A 19592-nucleotide genomic window follows, 5' to 3' on the forward strand; every position below is an offset into this window, starting at 1 on the left:
GAAAAACTGTGGATGTTTATGGAAAATGTAAGAGTGTAAAATTGTACAATAAATATAAGACAAAATATATGAAATATTCAATATTTAAGAGATAAAACAAATTTCATTAATTCTGTTTATTAAAATACGGAATTACATAAACATCCACAATCTATAATGTTCTTATATAGGCTTTTGGCATCAAGTGAAGACTTGGAATACAAGTTCCAAATTTTAAACTCAAACTTTGTTCATACTAGAATGCTTCAAATTAATTATTTAATTATTATTTAATAATTATTTAATAATTATTTAATGAATATTTATTGAAACGCTACTACGTGGTTGATATGTGAATTATTTCGAAGAATTAGGACATTCACTGCCGGGCAAATTTAGAACATCTTGCCCTGGATGCCAAGACTTTATTTTAAAGAAAACATGGCATTTCACAAATCTATATATTATTATATAAATATTATTATATAAAATTTTCGTTCGTCCTTTCTAATAATTCCTAACAACTTATTCTGATTATTAAAAATACATAATTATTAAATAAATAAAATAATATAAAATATGTTATAATATATTTAAAATAATTAAAATTGGTTTGGCTTTCTATTTTTAATATTATTACTTAGAATAATATATTAAAAATAATAGTTCTATGCAATGAAACCATATGTAATTATTCTTTCAGCTTATGATTCATCAACGTAATCATATTCCAAAAAGAAATTAATTATGATTATTAATAATGGGCATGTTTGTTTATTTTATTCTATTTAAGACACCATAGTTAAAAAATTTATTATTTACAAAGACAATATCATACAGAAACAGAAATTTACAACATTTCAAGCCGCGTGAAGAAGGTATAGGAAGTATAGACCACGGACGCCATGTTGAACAAGTGGACCTCGTAAAAAGGGATGCAAATAAATAACGAGGTCTCTTCTTTTCTATGTATATTAATAATATTCTAGTATTTATTAGAAAGGAGAGAAATTATGTTAAATGTCTCTATCTCTTTTTCAATGAGGACATCTTCATTTGACAACTGTGGTTTATACTTCTTACATCTATGGTGAAGAGAATAAAGTAAGATTTATACAAATATACAAGAATACTTTATGTAATCGTCCAATGAAACATGAACGATTATTTCATCACACATTTAATTACGTAAGATTTGATTTCATGAGAATTCGCGTTGGGATTAACATTAAAAAATACTTTACGCGCTTTCGCGTCTGCTATTAATGAATTCCACATTGGATACCTCTGTAATCAACAAAAAAAATCATTACATATTTAATTATGCAATATATCAACTATTTTTGTATTATAAATGCATATTATATTATATAAACAAGTTTTTCAAAAACAGTGAGAAACTATTGAACAAAAAGAATAAACTCTAAGCCAAATGTTATTTTTCCATTGCTAGCCTTTAAAATCCTTCTTTGACGGTTTTGATGTCTTTTTAACATAGGACTGTTTGTTTTGAATTGTTGTAACACTTTTGTGAAAAGTTGTGACACTTTTGAAATATGTATGCAATATACATAAATATTTTTTAAGTGCAGATAATATTATATAATCTTACCATGAAAATGTTAAAGTTACCACATATTATCAGGCTGTGTTTTGCTCTTGTAAGTGCAACACAAAGTCTTTGTCTATCTGATAGAAAGCCGATCTTCTGACTCCGCACACATGACAAAATTATCACATCACATTCTTGACCTTGAAAACGATCTACAGTGTCCACAATATATTTTATTTTTCCCTTAACATTCTCTGGCAACGAAGATATTCTAAGACAATAAAAAATCAACATGCAACAATTAATTCAGATGATATTTAGAATACACTCCCATTAAATGCTACAACTTACTTTTCATTAACTTTAGTCAATATCATAGCTCTTTGATTATTATATGGTGTAAGAATTCCGCACGAAATGCATGATTGCCAATTATCCAAATTGGCAAAGTTTAGCATACAATAAATAATATTAGCTACAAAATCTGCTTCTTCATTGTTTGAGTTATCATGATTCTGATTTGTAACCAAATTTAAAATTCGATATGAATGGAATGGAAAGTTATCATTGCATTCTACTGCATTCTTTAATTTACAACCATAGAAGAACTTATTTGGCCAAGAGGAAATATCAGGTTGCATTCGATATTGAGTGTCTAGCATAATTATGGGATTATTTGGTTGTAAATCAAAGGCGCTTTGCACTCGAGAAAAGATCGATTGATCCAACCCATATTTCTTTGCCCGTGTACTCAGAACAGTAGCTGGTAATTGATTATGATCACCAACTAAAACCAATGTATCTATTCCTAACATCAATGGTATCAAGGTTTCTGCCTCGCAACTTTGAGTAGCTTCATCCACAATACACACAGATATCCTTTTCTTATTAACACCAAAAATATACTCCATTTGACTAGTATAACAGGATGAGAGGGTGCAGGTTATTATGTCTGCAAAGTCAAGAATTTTGTATTCTGCCGCACGCTGCAATCTAATGCTTTCTCTGCTTTTATCATTTACTTCGTTCGTTGATGTACGATTCTTTAGTAACTCGTATTTTGCAGACATATCTGCCAGTTTCATCCTAACATGGTCTTTATGAGTTTTATCCAAATTATTTGAGTTCAGCTTACATTGAAGGGCGTTAATCTTAGATTGTAAAAATAATTTTTCACTTTCTATACTATCGGATGGAACAGTGTTCGACTTGCATGTTTTTTTAATTTCTCGTTTCGCCAATTCAGTAATAGAAATATCTTTCACTTTTGAATGCATCATTTGTGATTGCCCAATACGAACCATCCTAAATGGTTTTATCTCTGCCTGCTTTTTAATCATGGTTCTAATTTCTAATAATCTTAAGACAATGTCATCAATGGCTGCATTTGATGGAGCACAAACTAACATAGTAAAAGAACTTCCATTGCTTGTATATCTGTTATTTCCATACAAAATTTGAGTAACTATATTTACAATAACTTTCGATTTTCCAGTTCCAGGTGGTCCTTGAATAAAACACAATTTGGTATCTTTTTGGATTACTGCTTTGGTTATTTTGCTTACAGCTTCCATCTGTTTCTCATTTAATTTATCTCCTGTGATCAATGTCTCTAATTCAGAAACAGTTGGCAACTTGTACATCTCGATTCTTGGACATAAGATTAAGTTTACTAATGGCGATTTAGGGAGAAATTGCAATGCTTGTACCATTCGTAAATTAGGACGTAAATAAAATGCAGCTCTTAATCGTTGAACTCGATTCACTAGAATATTTTTATCGAGGTATTTTGTTATCACACTATATGTTAACAATGTATGAGCATCTTTTACGTAATTTTGTAAATCTCTGTTAAAATGTGTCAGAGGCGTTAATACTGTTGTGTGTACGTTAGTAACATATGCGAACACTTTACGAAAATCTTTTGATTTTTGTGAGTTTTCATGACTTTGAACATACTCAAAAAATACAAGGTCCCCATACTTAGGATGAATTTGCTTTTGTATATCGTCCTTTGTGGCTAATACCTCTACCATCAACGTTGTAAGAAGTATATCATTTGGCTCCACATTCGTCTGAATAGAGTTTTTAACTATAGAGCACATGAATGTGGGCCGTCTGTGTATATCCTCTATGCTCTGAAATTTGTTTGTGATATTATGCCAAATTTCCAGCAACAAAAGCGAACTTATAGTATTATAATATTCATCATACGATCTATAATGAGTTAAGGTAGGGTTAAGTTCTTCAGGCTGAATAACAGGTGGATCTTGATTCAAATATAGCTGTTCTTCCAACCACACTGGTTTCCAGCATAAGATGCGGCATAAAAATTGGTTCATTGTATTGATCTTTTCTCGACGTACAGGAGCATCTTTTCCTGTCAGTTTTTTTAAAACATTTGATTCATCAATTTCATATTCACGAACAGTTTGAATCTCTGTAGAAAAAGACACTCGTTTCTTCGAATTCGGTTTTACAGGTGACTTAAGATTTGACTTAAGAGGTACAGAAGGTCCCTTTTCCACTGTCTTACAAGATTCTAAGCTTGGTTTACCACTTACTGCAGTATCTTTCGATTTAATTGTTTTCTCTGTTTTTTCTTCCAATGAAAGATCTTTTAATGCTGTTTCTGCTTCTACGATATTTATTTTTATTTTAGTATTATTAGATTTTTTAGGAATTTTTCCCAAATTCGAGATATCATTAAGAGTTAATTTATGCTGTACATCCATTGCTATTTCTTTAAAGACATTTTTACGTTTTGTTGAATCAATCGTTTTTGCATTTGAAGAAGTTCTATTTGCTGTTGCGGATCGACTAGACAAAGCTTTAGACTCCTCTGTTACAATTTCCTCTCTAGATGCAGCGATCGTCTCCTCGACAAGGAAATCATTTCGGGACTTTGTCGTTACTTTCGCTTTTGGTTTAGAAACAATACGTTTCTTTTCTTGATTACCTTCTAAAGATACCCGGTTTTCTTCGGCAATTTTCTTCAATTTCATCTTTCTATTATCTGCCAATGCTTTCTTCTCTTCCTTAGAAAGAGTATTTAATTTCTTTGTACTAGGGGGAAGACAATTGGCCCATTTATGAAGTACTTTACGATTCTTTTGCTCCTTTGCATGCATATATTGCTCTAACTTCGACTTTTCTTGTTGTTCTTTCTTTTCTTTAGCACTTAATCGCGGTTTCGAAGGTTTTTCAGATTTTTCAGAATTTCCAGATCTTACAGATTTATCAGACTTTTCAGGGATTTGTTTATCTTTATTAGAAACACTTCTTCGTCTTCTGGAGGTAGGTAAGTGTGGAGGTTCGATTTGAGGCACCTTTTTCTCAACCGACTTTTTGCTCTTGGTAGGTGTAATAGTTTCTATTTTACTCAAGGGATGAATATAATTTCCTGCCTCTTTTTGCACTGGAGACAAACTCTGATTTTTCGGAGACTTAGAATGTTTTTTAGTATCACTAGTAGTGCTCGTGAATTGTTGAAGTAAAGTATTTTCTGGTGAAAATACTTTATTTAAATTGTCCATATCCTGCAAAGACGAGTTCTCTGCTTTTTTTTCTTCGTCTATGGTTGCTCTGGGAACTAACTCATTTGGTAGCTCTTCATTAGTTTCGATTAATTCAATCTCGCTTACAATTGGTTCCTTAGTTACGACATTTATATCTATATCTTCTTTTTTTACACCATTCTTACTTTTCAGATCAATTTCATCGTTTTCGCTGAATATTTGACTTCGGGATAATCTGTAAAACCAATTCTTATCTTCTTCATCTTCACTATCTGTTATTGAAATAACAAAATCCACATCATCTATACCAAATCTCTCACTTTCTACTTCTGTAGGTTGTTCCTCTTTTACCTCATCTTTCATGGTTGTGTTCATACCATAGCCAATATCAAACAGTTGGGAGCACGGAAAAATATCATCCTCACTATCGCTTAAGTTTATAACATCGTCCTCTGAAAATTTTGTTTTTGGTTGTTGTTGCACTTTCTTTAGTTTTATTGGAGATCCGACTGGAATGAAACTTGTATTCGAGGAATTTAAAATAGCATTTTTATCAGTATCGGTTAATTGGAATTCATCTTCAAATTTTATGATACCATCCTTGCTACACATGAAATTTGAAGGAAGTGTTGCGAGTAAATCTCCTTCTTCATTGTTTTTAAATTGATTGGTTTTATCAACTGTATTTGGTTTTCGTATTTCATTCACAGTATTTGTTTCACTACTATTTCTTCTACTGTGTTTTGAGTTGTAATTCCTGATTTCTAAATCAGATTTTACTCTTATTCTACTGTCCTTAATTGTATTTTTAGATTTACGATTATGTAAATTATTTGCTGTACTCTGTACATCTTCAGTATACATTAAATTATTTCCAGTATAAGTATTAATCTCTTGTAACATATTTGCATTTACTTTCTCTGTACTCTTATTGAGAGAAATTTCCCCTTTTTTAATATCTTTTTTTGTGGTGCTTATTATCATATTTGATCTCAGGTCCTGACAATTTATTAATTTATCATCTATTGATGATTCTCTTCTTGTATTGTTTGTCCAATTATTTGATGTAGGCATGTTGGCATCCATATGTTTCTTTGCATTTAATTTATCACAATTTTTATTTTTTCCATTTGATGAACTGTTATTCAATGAAATATGAACTATTTCAATATCATTTTCATTTTTCTCTTTATCCTTTTCTGAAATAAAAGCAAAATTCTACTATTTCTTCTTTGTCTTGTAAATAACCTGAATAAAAATGCAGTAATACCTTGCAGATAATTTTTTTCTAAGATATAATTTTCATTTTGCAACTTGGGAATTTTACTTGCCACTTCCAAGTTGGAATTCGTGTCTTCTCTTTTACGTTTATCTGCTCTGTCAGTCATTGACTTATTATTAACTATATTTACATTATTTACTATAGTAGTTTCTGAAAGTGTACTAATACTGTGACCATCTTCCAGAAGTCGTGGCTGTTAAAATTATTATAATATGTGTAACAATCTTACTCAATAAATATTTCAAAAAAGATATCATGTGATGATAATTAATCTGATGATATAATTAATTAAATCTTACTCCAATTGAATGTAGTTTATACACATATAGATCACTGTTTTCAGTTGCATCTGCAGCAGTGGGACATCCAATGCCAATAACATCATTCGAGTGTAATCGAGTTGTCTGAAAGGGCTCTTGAGCTATGTCATTTATAAATATACCATTCGAGCTCTAAAGATAACGTAACATCATCAAATGAAAATATTATATTAAGAGAATACATTCTAGTGCACTAATTTCATTACATGATATGTACCTTTAAATCTGTAACATATAATTCATTTTTTCTATGGAAAAACATACAATGTCGTCTAGATACTGTCAGACTAAGGCATATTATTTCATTATCCTTGGCTCTACCACAAGTATACTGAAAACATACAAAAGAGACAATGTTTTATACATGTAAAACATCCTTATTATTGGTTTTTGATACTCAGAATACTTTCTTTATTCATAAATATTGAATTTCTATGAACACATATAAAAGAGTAGAACATAAATAAAAGATTTATTTCAATTACTAAATACTTTGAATATTTAATATATTTTTACATATTATGTATACTTTGAATACTTCTATGTATTTCAATTCTTTACAACTACATAAATATTTGCAGTCTACGCATAATTTAACAATAAAATTAAAAAACAAAAATTATTTTATAGCATCTGCTTACTACTTGCATAATAGAAGAGAAGAACATTTTATACTTACTGTATGTCCTGGTTTATCTAATACAATTATGTCCGAAGTATTAATACGTTCCAATATAAATCGGTAGTAGTTATCGGCACTCATTTTTAAAATAATGACCGGTTCCTTCAGAGGTCACCTAATCCTCTATATAACCTGTCTTCTTTTATTACATTGAAAACGGTTCTTAGACCCTTCTACTGTTAATTATATGATATGATCATAAATACAATACAGTTGATAAAACTTAATAAATACTTCGTTTTGCAATGTTTTTAATGAACACACGTGCATTGATATTTACCGCCCTTTTCGAATGAAAATTGCGTTTATGCCATGTATACAGATATGCATACAGAGATTCAAACTTAGGTATCGCAAACAACGACATCTATGAGGAACTTCATATAAAATAATTTAAATCGAATTATTGTGAAATTCTTTAATTAGTTGTTATAGAGTTATTTACAAAATTATTCTTCTGTTATATATATAAGGATATGATTCAAAGGAAGTACTTATGATGTGTACTCTTATGTTAATTCCTTATCGTAAAATGACGAGTGAAACTCGTGACGCAGAATTTAGTGGATTCACACATTCGTGCTCAGACCATTGATATAGATTCGGTGATAGTACGGATTACGTTATGATCCAGAGCATAAATTCAAGTCGGACTTAATAATACCTGTTTACATATAGAAACCATGTAAAACAATGGAATATGCTTATAAAAAGTTTTCTAGCTCCATTCATATATTGACATCAGTCGTACGAAAGTTAGTATTTAAGTAACTAATATTGGTGTAGTTTCATGCGTTCAAATGGCGATATAAATTGAAAATCCCGCCGATAACGAAATACGGTCTATCGTCTTTACGCTTTCTAAATACTGAAAATGTTCGACCAAGAGGAATTCACGGTTACTTACATCCTATTTTTAATCTACGAAAAATTTTCTAATATTGTTCGTGATTTCGTATTTTTTTTTTATTTATAGAGTGAAATTTATTTGAAAATCCTTTGCATAACGTTTAGAATAAAAAATAGTAATACTAGAGATAATATGTACTCAAATAGTGAAACTATCGATACTATCGATAGTGTTATCTTTGACAATAGGCAAAACAATTCTTACAGATCGCTAGAGGAATTAAGATGTATCTATATGTTTTAATATATTAAAAATTTATGTTAAACATATATTAAAACAATATATTAATAAAAAAGAAATCACATTTAATGTATGAAAGATTTTTATTTCAATACCGTTGATTTCTGCACGCTCGATGAAGGGAGATCGAGCTTAAAGCTTGAAGTTTATTTATACCAAACAACGGCTTTGTCCCTCATTATGACGCAGTTTAAATGAAATCGTACGGCAAAGGGTTAATTAGTGATTCAAAAGATAAAAATTACGCAGTTACAAAGATTTCTGAAATATTGGAAAGAAATCGGTGTCAAATCGGAATCCCTCCTCCTGAAGTATTGCAAATCGTTGCACAGTGCGGAATTTGAATGAGGATTCGCAACAAAAATCAAAATTCGCTGGTCACGTTCGCACGTTCGGTCGTGTCGGGTAAGTGGCTATATTTTTCTGCTTCATCGCAGATATGAGGAGACGCTTTTAATGGATGTACTGCACACCACCTCAGACGAGTCCCACATATCCCACCGATAAAATAATCACCAGGTTGTGTTTGTATATACCAAAGAAATATCTATAGATTTTTACATTCCCTTTCATTTCGAACAAGAATTGTCGTTTAGTTACCGGCATATTTTCTAAACAAAATCAATGGTGAAATTTCTATGATTCATCGATAGATGTGAAACGTAAGAAATCCATGTAGTTGTTTCAATAACGTGAAACTCATAAAAACTAAAATATCCATATATTTTCAGGTTTCCTTCCATCTTAAAGAAATTAAACTAAAGGCGAAGGGAAGATATCATCAATATTTGAAATATTGCAAAAACTTCGAAAATAGAATAGTACGTAGGTACTTAAAACTCTTACTTTTAATAAATCGATTCTGATATTAAATTTGATTTAATCGATATTAAATTTCCAACTATGGCAGAAAAGTAATTAACTTCATATTCTTTTTTCTATTTTTTTTCATCAACATTGCTTCAGGACTTAAGCGAAAATTTTGTAATTGAACCAATGGAAAAAGAAGTAAAAAGGATGACTGCAATATTGTTATGAAATCTCCACCTAAAGAGTAATACTATCTTATCTCACCTTTGACCTGCAAATATATCAGACATGATGACAAGGGAGGAGTGGGCCATTAAATTTCAAAAACATTAGCTGCCTTAATAAAACAGGGATTTATATTTTGAATACGTCCGAGTTTCTTTACAGCTACATGATACATAAATAGGTTGTAAGAACGATTGGGGAAAAAGGTCCGAATCATTTGCAATAAGATAAGGAAAAGATTTTCTGTTTTTACGTTTTTGAGGATTATAAGCCACACCGACATTGCGAAAGAAGGACAACCAGTTTTCGGTACGCGATGCCCGGTATGCATTTTACTTTCGGTTTCGGTTTCACTGATGAGAAAAGGTTTAGTGGGGCAAAAAGAAAGAGACAAAGAGCGAGCAAGAGGGAGGAGATCCTTATAGAAGAAACGATAACTGAGTGTCCAGTTTCCAGTATGACAGAAGACTTTTGTTTCAACATAGTCATAACATTTGAAGCGATGTTTAAGTGGTTCGCAGAACCTTTGATTTATGTTTATTGCATACTTACCAGATTGGTTTTTTTTTCTAGATGCATATTTCATTAACCCTACAATGATGTGAAATATTTAATGTAAAAATTTCTTTGTTAATTTTTAAGTAATACCGTGAAGAAAATTCACCCGCAAGGATGTTATAACTTAAAAAATAATTGTAATTATAAAGTAGGTACAAATTCATCCATAGTATCATTAAAAGATTTAATTACTGAATAAATAGTAATTTTACCGTAAGTATACATATATGTATGCCATCTGATAGTGCAATGAAAAACAGTATGCTTAAACTCAACCTTAATATAAGATAAAATATTTTATTTTTCATGACCCATTTTATGTACACATTTTTTAAAGAGTAAGTGACTAAAGAAATATGCTCAAGTAATGTAATGGGATGTTGACATTGACTTGCAGTTGCTCTCTTGTAAAACGTCATAAATGACGTGAGATAAATGGATTCGGTTCCGTTTTAACTTCGTATCTCTCCATAATTCCTTCTTTCTGTTTCCTTTTAAGTATTTATCGTGTCAACTACTTCATCTAAAGCAACAGCAATTTGTTTACAAGTACAAATGATTTATTATTATTGCTTCGGTCTTCATTTTTCCTGTCACCTTAAAACCAAATTTATGCCTGTCGTCAATTTTTATAAATAAATTACGTAAGTAATTTTAAATTTATCATAGTTCTTTAAGTTGCGATCAGAATAATTATCAAGATCATAATAATTCTATATTAAAACTAAAATTAGAAGTTAGAACTACAATTGAGTTGTTACAAAATAATGTAAATGAATGAATTAGAATTAGAATTAGAATTAAATGAAAAATAAATCTAGATTAAATTGTAATTAGATCAAAGTTAAGAAGAATCAGAATCAGTGCAGAAGAATCAGAAGTATCAGGTTTTATAGATTTTTTTATTAAGCACGAATGTGTATCAGTAACTTGACTCCAGCACTTTGTATTATTTCTTCATCTTCCGATGCATATCGTACGTAAGGACTCACACAGTACTTCTTTCGCTGAAAACATCATCTCTATCTGTAAGAAGAGTATTTTTTTAGGTAATTACTGGGTATAAAGAGATTTATCGCGCATATTAAGGTATATGTAATAAACGAGTAGAAGCGAGATAGGGTACGAACGAATTACCGGTTTAGGGTATACATAAAGTTGCGCAACATTTTCATCTGGATCGAGAGCATGAAAATATCGATCGTTATTCCTTTGATCAACGCCCGACCTTGGTACATATACATACATAGATATTGAGCAAGGCTGAAATGATCACTTGACGACCGGACTTAAGGACCAGGATCTCCTCTGTTAAGAGAAGATAATAGCACAATTTATCGATTGTGTAAATATTTAAATTTTGAAATCGAAAATCACGAGTTAAATGACTCGCAATTAATATTTATGATATATAATTATCCCTCACAACTTCTATCCATGTAAAGTCTGAAATGAAGTTAACATGAGTTACCATGTGGTTACAGAACAATAATTAATCAGTCGTCATATGTTCAATTCGCAACAGCAACGTGATTTCTTTTGAGCAATTATAGAGCTTGCAATGAGTTTGGTAATTCGAAATCGAACTGCATTATTTATTAAACGATGATCGCCGATATGATTATAATTTTCAATATTGTTGCATCATTCGAATCAGCATTGCAAGATGTTGTTAATAAATAACTGAATTTGTACTCGTACAATTTTGCTCACGACATTTTACCAATCTTAGTACTGCAAAAAGAATGCTTGTAGTAGTATGAAATGGAATAAGAGATTTAAGGTTACAATAATGGTATAGAAAACGAAATTAAAGATAAAATCCAGTGAGAATGAGGAATGAATTAACATGTCCACGACCTTTCTAGATTCTAATCTGCTTTTAAATCGTTTTGTCTTTCATTTCCAGAGCTGTCCTATACGAAAGTAAATATATATAAGCGTGACGTAAGTTGCTCTAAATTGTCAATAAAAAATAAGTATGTTGTTGAGAAAAAAAATAAGAGAAGATTACCTTGATACCTTTGCAGAAAAAACTGATCATGGCAAAGTCATAATAGAAGCCTTTAATTTTCAACGCAAAACTTTTTTTTTTAAGATCTTTATAACTTTTGTCTAAGATTATAGCTTACTATAGTTTATTAATGTAGGATTAATTTAGGATTAAGATTAAGGCCATACTTTGATAAAATCTATATCTGTACGCATATTGCTTACACATCAATTTTTTCAAAAATCTTTTGAATGAAATAAAATAATTTACAAGAACAATATGAATTTTCCATGCATTATCCTTGATTATAATGATTTTAATTTCAATCTAAAGTAATCCTAAGCTAACAAAACTCAGTAAATTAAAATCTTAGATTTGTGTCTTAATCTTCAAAATATTCTATTATCGGAAATAGTAACTATTCAATATTTATCGTCTTGTTAAATGAACGTGGAATAATAAAATTTCATGTGATCGGTTCAGGAAACGTTCTTTTCACTTTTTTTAAAAGAAGCTCGCGTCAACATTTCGTGAGTGATGAATTTTACACGGGCCCACACGCACATGGGACGAATAACAATCGAATTGTAAAGGCGCATCGACCTAGTTGAATTCTCTGTTTTCACTTTCGAATACCTATAATCCTTTGGCATTCAAAATTGCTCCACTTCATTCATTAATCTTCGATTACTGCTTTTAAACGAGCACGTTGATGACAAATTTCTTTTTCAATTATATTTTATGCGATAAATTCATTTCACAAACCTATAAGTAAAAATTCTTGTGATCAAAGTGGCTAATATCCTATAGAAAAAAGAAATGAATAAATAAAAGTGGTTAAAGAAAGAGAACTTTTCACGTTCATGGACATTATTCAATTCATACTCTACTAATATTCAGATAAATTATTATTTAAATGAGTATCTTAATATTCTTCATTAATTATAAAAAACTCAAATTACCACGAAACCAAATTTTGTGTAGTTACAAACTTACCAGATTGATTTATGCTATATACTTCTATCATCTAGAAGATTACCATGTTGTATAGATTAAACTATTTTTACAAATCCTTAGCCAAGAATTAATCTTTCTCAACAATTAACTACAAGAAGTCAATCAAGAGCAACGGATTTTCAGAATAATTAAGTGCTCTTAATGACCAGTGTGATATTGCGAAATGGTGAAATTAATGATCGTGTCATAGGGACAGGGTGATGCATAACTGTCAGTTCCTATGAGGGAGCAGGTTTCTCGAAGATTGAACACGTGGAGGAGTAAAGTAGATCGACCCAGTTTTGGTCAACTTTGAGCCTTTGTTCGTATGGGAGGGGTAAGGCAATGATGGTTTTGTGAGAAGGGGTCCCCTTTACGACCACGTCCATATAAGCAACGTCTGCTGCCACAGATGGGACAGTCTTGCACCTTACACCCCTTCGCTCATTCGCACGTCGTTTCATTTTTGGGCGATCAAGGTAACTTTGTCTCTCTGAATTGGCCTGAACACTTCTTAATTTCACACTTCTGGTGCTTTTAGATGATTATTTCAATTACTAATCGATGCTACTACCTTCATCACCATATTCCCTTTTCTATAATTAATTTTCTTATAAATAACTTAAATAATTATATTCCTATTTTAAAAACTTTGAAAATTTTTGGAGAGACTATATCTATGGTTCAGATTTGAAATTTTTTAACATTCCAATATTTTTTTATTGGGGATTACTAAACTGCTAAACTTTTTAATAATAAAATATGCTAAAAAATAGAATATTAAAAAATGTTCAAACTTTACTTATAATATCAATTCAGAATGAAGCTTGGAATTTTCTTTAAAAATTGTCACTTTCACTTTTCAATCTTTTTAAGATAACTAATTATAGAAAAACGTTTAATACACTCTGTACAATTGTTAATTTTCTAGCAACTGTCCACTAATAAAAGATATTAGTAAATTTCATAATTAGTATTTCATAGTTAATTTACTATGTCATTCCAGGATGAAGTTCGGAGTTCTCTTCACAGTGGCAGCCGCCCTGTTGCAGGGTGGCTATAGTAGTTTTGTATCCATTAGGATGCCTTACTTAAATCCAGCAGGAGTAACTTACATAAATAATATCGGACAAGAGGCACAGCTTGCATATAGTGTTCCCGCTAAAGTTGAAGCAGAACACATTGGATATGCCGCTGCCCAAGTGCCAGCAGTGGCTGCTGTACCATACGTCAAACACGTGCCAACTGTCTCTCATGTGCCAGTCACGAAAATTGAGGCACAACCTGCTCTCCTGGAAAAACAATTAGACGTCGTTAAACCGGCTGTTTCTACTCGAAAATTCGAAGTAAGTGATTGTTAATTTGACAAATTGCCCCCTTTTCTGTTAAACACTCTACCTGTTCGTTGTTTTCTATTTTTCCTTCTCACCTCATATTTAAATTCAGACTTTTTAATACTTTATTTCACTTGTAAGAATTATCTTTAGATCCTTCATTTTTCTTTTCATTTTAAAAGTAATGAAATTATCGTTATAAATTATAATATATTATTTATAAATTTCATATTCTATATTAACTCTTTTGTTACGTCGCGTAACACTCTACCTAGCCCAGGCCACACACCGCGGGCAAGATGGCAACGAGATGTCTTCGGATACTCACTGCGTACCCTCAATAGCCTCAAGTACCTTCCATAAATCTCATAGACTTCCTAGTAAAGGTCCTTCAAACCAAACAAACGTCTATTTCCGAAGAATTTCTAAAGACTATTGTCTACCACGGCTGGATAAGGGAAAGTTAGTTTTTCTCACGTACGCTGCAACTTTCCTCCCACTAACCACTTTCTCTCGAGGGCGGTTAAGACCCTTCGTTTAACCAATTAACAACGAAGCCTATTCCCTCACTCTCCTGACTAAAATCGTCACCAACAAATCCGATGGTCCCGTGCGCTAGACACACCCATCCTTAGCTTTCCTCCGAGACAGCATCGTCTCCCAAGACAGTACTGATTTTACATCCTTCGAACGGTCAACATCCTTTAACCGGATATATACACATCCGCAGATCAGTCACTCATTCATCTCGTACATACGCACCAGCGTAACTGCCTTCGTTATAAGTTGTTGGAATAAACGGTGAAATATAACTTACTATACTGTGTCATATTCATTTAACCACCTCTGTGGTTATCTCATCTTAACCGAAACAGGGGAACGACTACTTCGCGGCGTCGATTCACCGAATCGTAGCGAGAATTTACGCCTCTCGCTGACGCGTTTTCCTCGCGACCGCGTCTCTCCGCGAACGGTCGTAACATCTTTTGTGGGTACCCATTTCTATATTTCCTTTCACAATTTTTCAAAGGGAAAGAAGCCAATAAAAGAGTAAAATTTTATTTTAAACGTTAAATAATATTTATGAATTAGGTACGCCGCCCAGCAATCCAGAAGCAATTCTTCGACATTGAAGAACGCGTAGTCGTTCGTCCAGCTGGTTCAGCAGTAGTCGAGCTTGATCAACCGACCTCCAAGACTCAGAAAGGACCAGCTGTCATTCAACCTCTGTTCCAACACTTCTCAGGTCTCGAAGCATCTCCATCTCTTCCTTCTCTCCCATCTCTTCCATCTCTCCCATCTTTGCCATCTCTGCCATCTCTGCCATCACTGCCATCTGTACCATCTTTGTCATCTCCTGTAGAATCTTCTACTCCATCCTCCTCCAGCGATGACGAAACTGTTGTAGTTGAAAATCCTGACTTCCGCAGACTCGGACCTCAAAGCCAGGTATGATTAGAAATTGAACTAGAAACTCTGATTTTCAGTAATTTGAGTAAACCAACGAAAGCCGACTTGAGATTAAATCACTTTCTGGAATGTGCTACAAATTCATAATCAACTAATATTCGTAGTGATCAATTTTTGCAGTTTTGAATATGAAACCGAAGCTGTCTCCTTATTTTCGCAAGCCTTGCAATTACTATTCTTTCCTTATTCTTTAAGAGTTAACGATTACTTTTGTTCTAGGCCGGTGCACCTGCAGCTCAAGCAAGAACTAACTTGAACGGTGGTGCACAATCGAACGAACCATTCGTTGCACATGATCCTTCACCAAGCGTTGTGGTTAGCCCCAAATCTTCCCCTGAAGAGGACAAAGAGAACCAGAATAGACTGATTGACTTGCTCACTGCCCGTGGTAACGTTGCTGAGGTAATTTCATAAGAACTATTAATACTAGAATTCCTGGCGATTGAAGGATGAATCATCCAATATATGCGATGAATCAACTAATATAGTTGCTTTCTATGTTTCTATATTTCTATTTCTAAATATGCATTATATTTTTATAGGTTGGCTTTGGACGCTATCCCTCCCTCTCCCAATCCGCAGCCGGAGACGCTGGCCAGGTTCGCGGACGTGTAATCTCTGCTACCCCAGCTCCGGAATACGCAGAACCTGCTGACGAACGCGTCTCTACGCGACGTGTTGTTGTCAGCAGACCGATTGAAACTCTCCAAGAAGTGAATGTCGTGGAACCAGCGACTAAAATCGAGAGAGTGTCCGTCCAACAACCAACCTACATAAAAACAGCGCGCCTCGATCATGTTCAGGTTCACAGTTCTGTACCGGTGGTCGGAAAAGCTTTTGCACCAACGATTGCCCATGCTGCTGTTCCAGTTTATCAGAAGACCATCTCGCCAGCTTATGAATATTACCACTGAATCGTTTGATGACTTGTGATCTTAGTTCCCTAACGTTCTAAAACAGGATTCAATGTTAAAAATAGTGTACGAGTGATATTGAATATTTTAATACTACATAATATATTGGATTTTTGCATGCAAATGATTAGGCAATTATATTGAAAGAGTTGAACTTGATTTTAACTGGTATTCAATTTACATTAAATTGCTATTATTTGTAATATAATCAAATAATTATATGTGGGTGGTAATAACTAAAATTGTATGTAGAATCATATTGATTTTTTAAATCAAAATCAGACTTGTGTTTTATCTTATGTAGGTAACTGCAAGTGAAGTTGTATTGGATTTTTAAAATGAAATAATTTTTTCTATCGCTCGTGAAATTATGTAAGTTGTATCCTGTGAACAGATGGAAACTTGTGTACCTTGTATTTCTGTTTTATACGTGTTTTAAAAGATGTTTATATAAAAGACGGAAGTGATATGCGATTGTTTTATTTGTCACGAAACCTGTTACTTATAGCACATGAAAGTTTCGAGAGTAAATCTTCTTTTGTTTGCCTGTGAATATAGGGCTTAAGAATCAATATGTTGAAATTTTTATTTAAAAGATATTCGAATAATAGGAATTACTTTTTAGGAAATAAATTTGGCAAATGAAGCTTTTAATTAGTAGCAATCTTCACAACGATATTTGAAACTTATATGTTAGTTACATAAATTTACAGAAGAAATTTTATAGATCTTTTTCAAAACTTAAAGAAGATAAAAATTATTAGATATAATTAAATTTAGAAACTTACAACTTTTCATATTCTCAAATAAGATAACTAACACCTAACTTAGAAACTCAAAGAAACTTTAAATATAAAATTGATTAAGTTTTGTTTTACTTTAATAAAGAAATCAAATCAAATTTCGAATATTCCAACACAAGATACAATTAGCAATTACTTCAAAGAAAATTAAAGAAACTTAATGTAAAAAATTAATGCAAAAATTTAAGTTAACTAATTAAGTAAATTGTAAATGTATAAGTAAAACACGATGCAAGGTCAAGGAATTACATGTACATGCGTTCAATGCATCTCATCGAACGTCATAAAATGTTTTTATGACCCAATTCATGCACTTCTTATGTGATCTCGTGAAAGATAATATGTATGTAATTAATTGTAATATGCTGAAGAGGAAGGTCTCTCGTATACTTACATAACTTCCTTTCGCTGGTAGAACTTTTATTTTACGCCTTTCATCTGCCAATGACTTACGTGTATGCATTATTCAGAATAAGCTGAAAAACGACGACTTCCTATAGTCGGTGAGTTTGTTCCGACAAGGGTAACCACTGCCTCTGGTTATTGCTTATAAGGACGTAACATTGACCTAAATACCATTATACATATATCCGTTCCCTTGTCTCTTTCAAATATCTTAAATAAAAAGATGGAATCATTATTCGATAGATGTACCAGGATGTCTCTACTTAAAGCTACTACTAATACAAGCATAATATTTATTCCTCGAGAATGTGTACACATATGGTATTTCTGCAGTTTTCGACCTGGTTAAAGAGCTACTTGTTCGGAGTATCACTCAATAAGAGTCATTATTATTTCTTTAAGCATAATTTATTTTAGTGTATTTGTATGCAATCATAATGTCTCACACGCGCATCCATTCTTTTGCTCCTGTTATAAATACTGTATGTAGTTTCCGTTCAATAAAATTAAAAAAAAATATACCGATAGGTATTTAAAAAATTTGCAGAGATATATCCAATTAATATTAGGAACTTTATTATATTAAAAATTAAGAAAATTTAGTATCCAAGGAATCAAATGATTCAGAAAGAACTTATTTGCATGAAAGTCGAACGTGACTAAAGAAAGCGTAGTTACATGGTCATTGCAGGAGGAAAGCAAAGAAGCTTGGAATTGCGAATGGTGCACAGGCTCGTAATAACGTAGCACACGAGTTTTAACCCGGACTCAACTGTTGTCGAACAGAGACAGTGACTATGTATATGCGTAATGCATAAACCGGAAAACTGCGCTGCTCGAAAAAATCCATAAGAACCTACGTGGGCGGTTGAAACTGCAGCAAACCGGCACAGTAACAGTTTAGTGAACCCTCGTTGAATTATAGACGTTCTATTAACAAATATAGAACAGTTTGATATTCAATATAAACTTCTTTAGAAATTCTAATTGAGATCTTCAAGATTTCTCCAAATCAGTTTCAATTTTTATTAAAATTATATTTTTAATTTCTGTAAAAAAAAAGATAAAAAGCTTCAATTTAATTTCCGAATTCTGTATTTACATATCTATTTTTGATTATACCAGTATACCATATTTAATTGTCTGATAATCTACTACTAGCTAAATGCAGTATAATATGGTTCCTTAAATGGTGCAATAATGACCATAGTTAAGTAATCATAAAACGCGTGGAAATTCCGATCACAACGTGAAATCGATATTTCTAGGCACGTAGGAGCATTACACCCACCAAATCTCACGGTACACATCGATTTGAACCAGAGGATCGTTTTTATAATGAGACGTTTAACAAATTCACTGTGCGTAGATCGATGAATCGGCCATGCCTATTGAATTATTCTCCCAAACAAAGTGAAAACCGAAAGGACAGTTGCAGAATAGCCATCCAAAGTAATTCACTGGACTTTTGTGTTTTACTGACTTGTAACGATCCATAGTACAAATTACAAAGTCGATGTCGATGAATTCTTAACTACTTTCTAATCAACAGCGACTGTAACAAGAATTTTTTTTATGAAAGAATAAGTAACTTTGGAACT

General features: G+C 32.1%; 2 protein-coding genes and 1 long non-coding RNA gene across 5 annotated transcripts; 1 reads left to right on the forward strand and 2 right to left on the reverse strand.

Annotated features, from left to right (window-relative positions):
* Positions 1 to 781: 781 nt before the first annotated feature.
* LOC117232754 lies at positions 782 to 7675 on the reverse strand. The gene is made up of 7 exons (XM_033492363.1): positions 7331 to 7675; positions 6869 to 6982; positions 6631 to 6783; positions 6320 to 6524; positions 1883 to 6248; positions 1592 to 1802; positions 782 to 1266 (listed from the first exon to the last, which is right to left on the reverse strand). Exons 1-7 carry the CDS (start codon positions 7412 to 7414, stop codon positions 1144 to 1146), a joined length of 5256 nt encoding a protein of 1751 aa, XP_033348254.1. The 5' UTR covers positions 7415 to 7675; the 3' UTR covers positions 782 to 1143.
* A 3253-nt stretch (positions 7676 to 10928) lies between these two features.
* LOC117232763 lies at positions 10929 to 19580 on the reverse strand. Of its 3 annotated transcripts, XR_004493186.1 has the most exons (7): positions 19283 to 19579; positions 18670 to 19040; positions 18040 to 18201; positions 16643 to 16820; positions 14181 to 14357; positions 11214 to 11384; positions 10930 to 11102 (listed from the first exon to the last, which is right to left on the reverse strand). It is a non-coding gene; the product is annotated as an uncharacterized LOC117232763 (long non-coding RNA). The 3 variants fall into 3 exon arrangements; XR_004493184.1 differs by having other exon boundaries at positions 10929 to 11384; positions 19283 to 19580; XR_004493185.1 differs by having other exon boundaries at positions 10929 to 11384; positions 18852 to 19040; positions 19283 to 19576.
* LOC117232761 lies at positions 12690 to 17250 on the forward strand. The gene is made up of 5 exons (XM_033492371.1): positions 12690 to 13544; positions 14072 to 14411; positions 15492 to 15848; positions 16089 to 16271; positions 16412 to 17250. Exons 2-5 carry the CDS (start codon positions 14073 to 14075, stop codon positions 16781 to 16783), a joined length of 1251 nt encoding a protein of 416 aa, XP_033348262.1. The 5' UTR covers positions 12690 to 13544; position 14072; the 3' UTR covers positions 16784 to 17250.
* Positions 19581 to 19592: the final 12 nt, after the last annotated feature.

This window comes from Bombus vosnesenskii, unplaced genomic scaffold (assembly GCF_011952255.1).
Source record: "Bombus vosnesenskii isolate JDL3184/JDL3185 unplaced genomic scaffold, Bvos_JDL3184-5_v1.1 scf7180000013293, whole genome shotgun sequence".
Lineage (NCBI taxonomy): Eukaryota > Metazoa > Arthropoda > Insecta > Hymenoptera > Apidae > Bombus > Bombus vosnesenskii.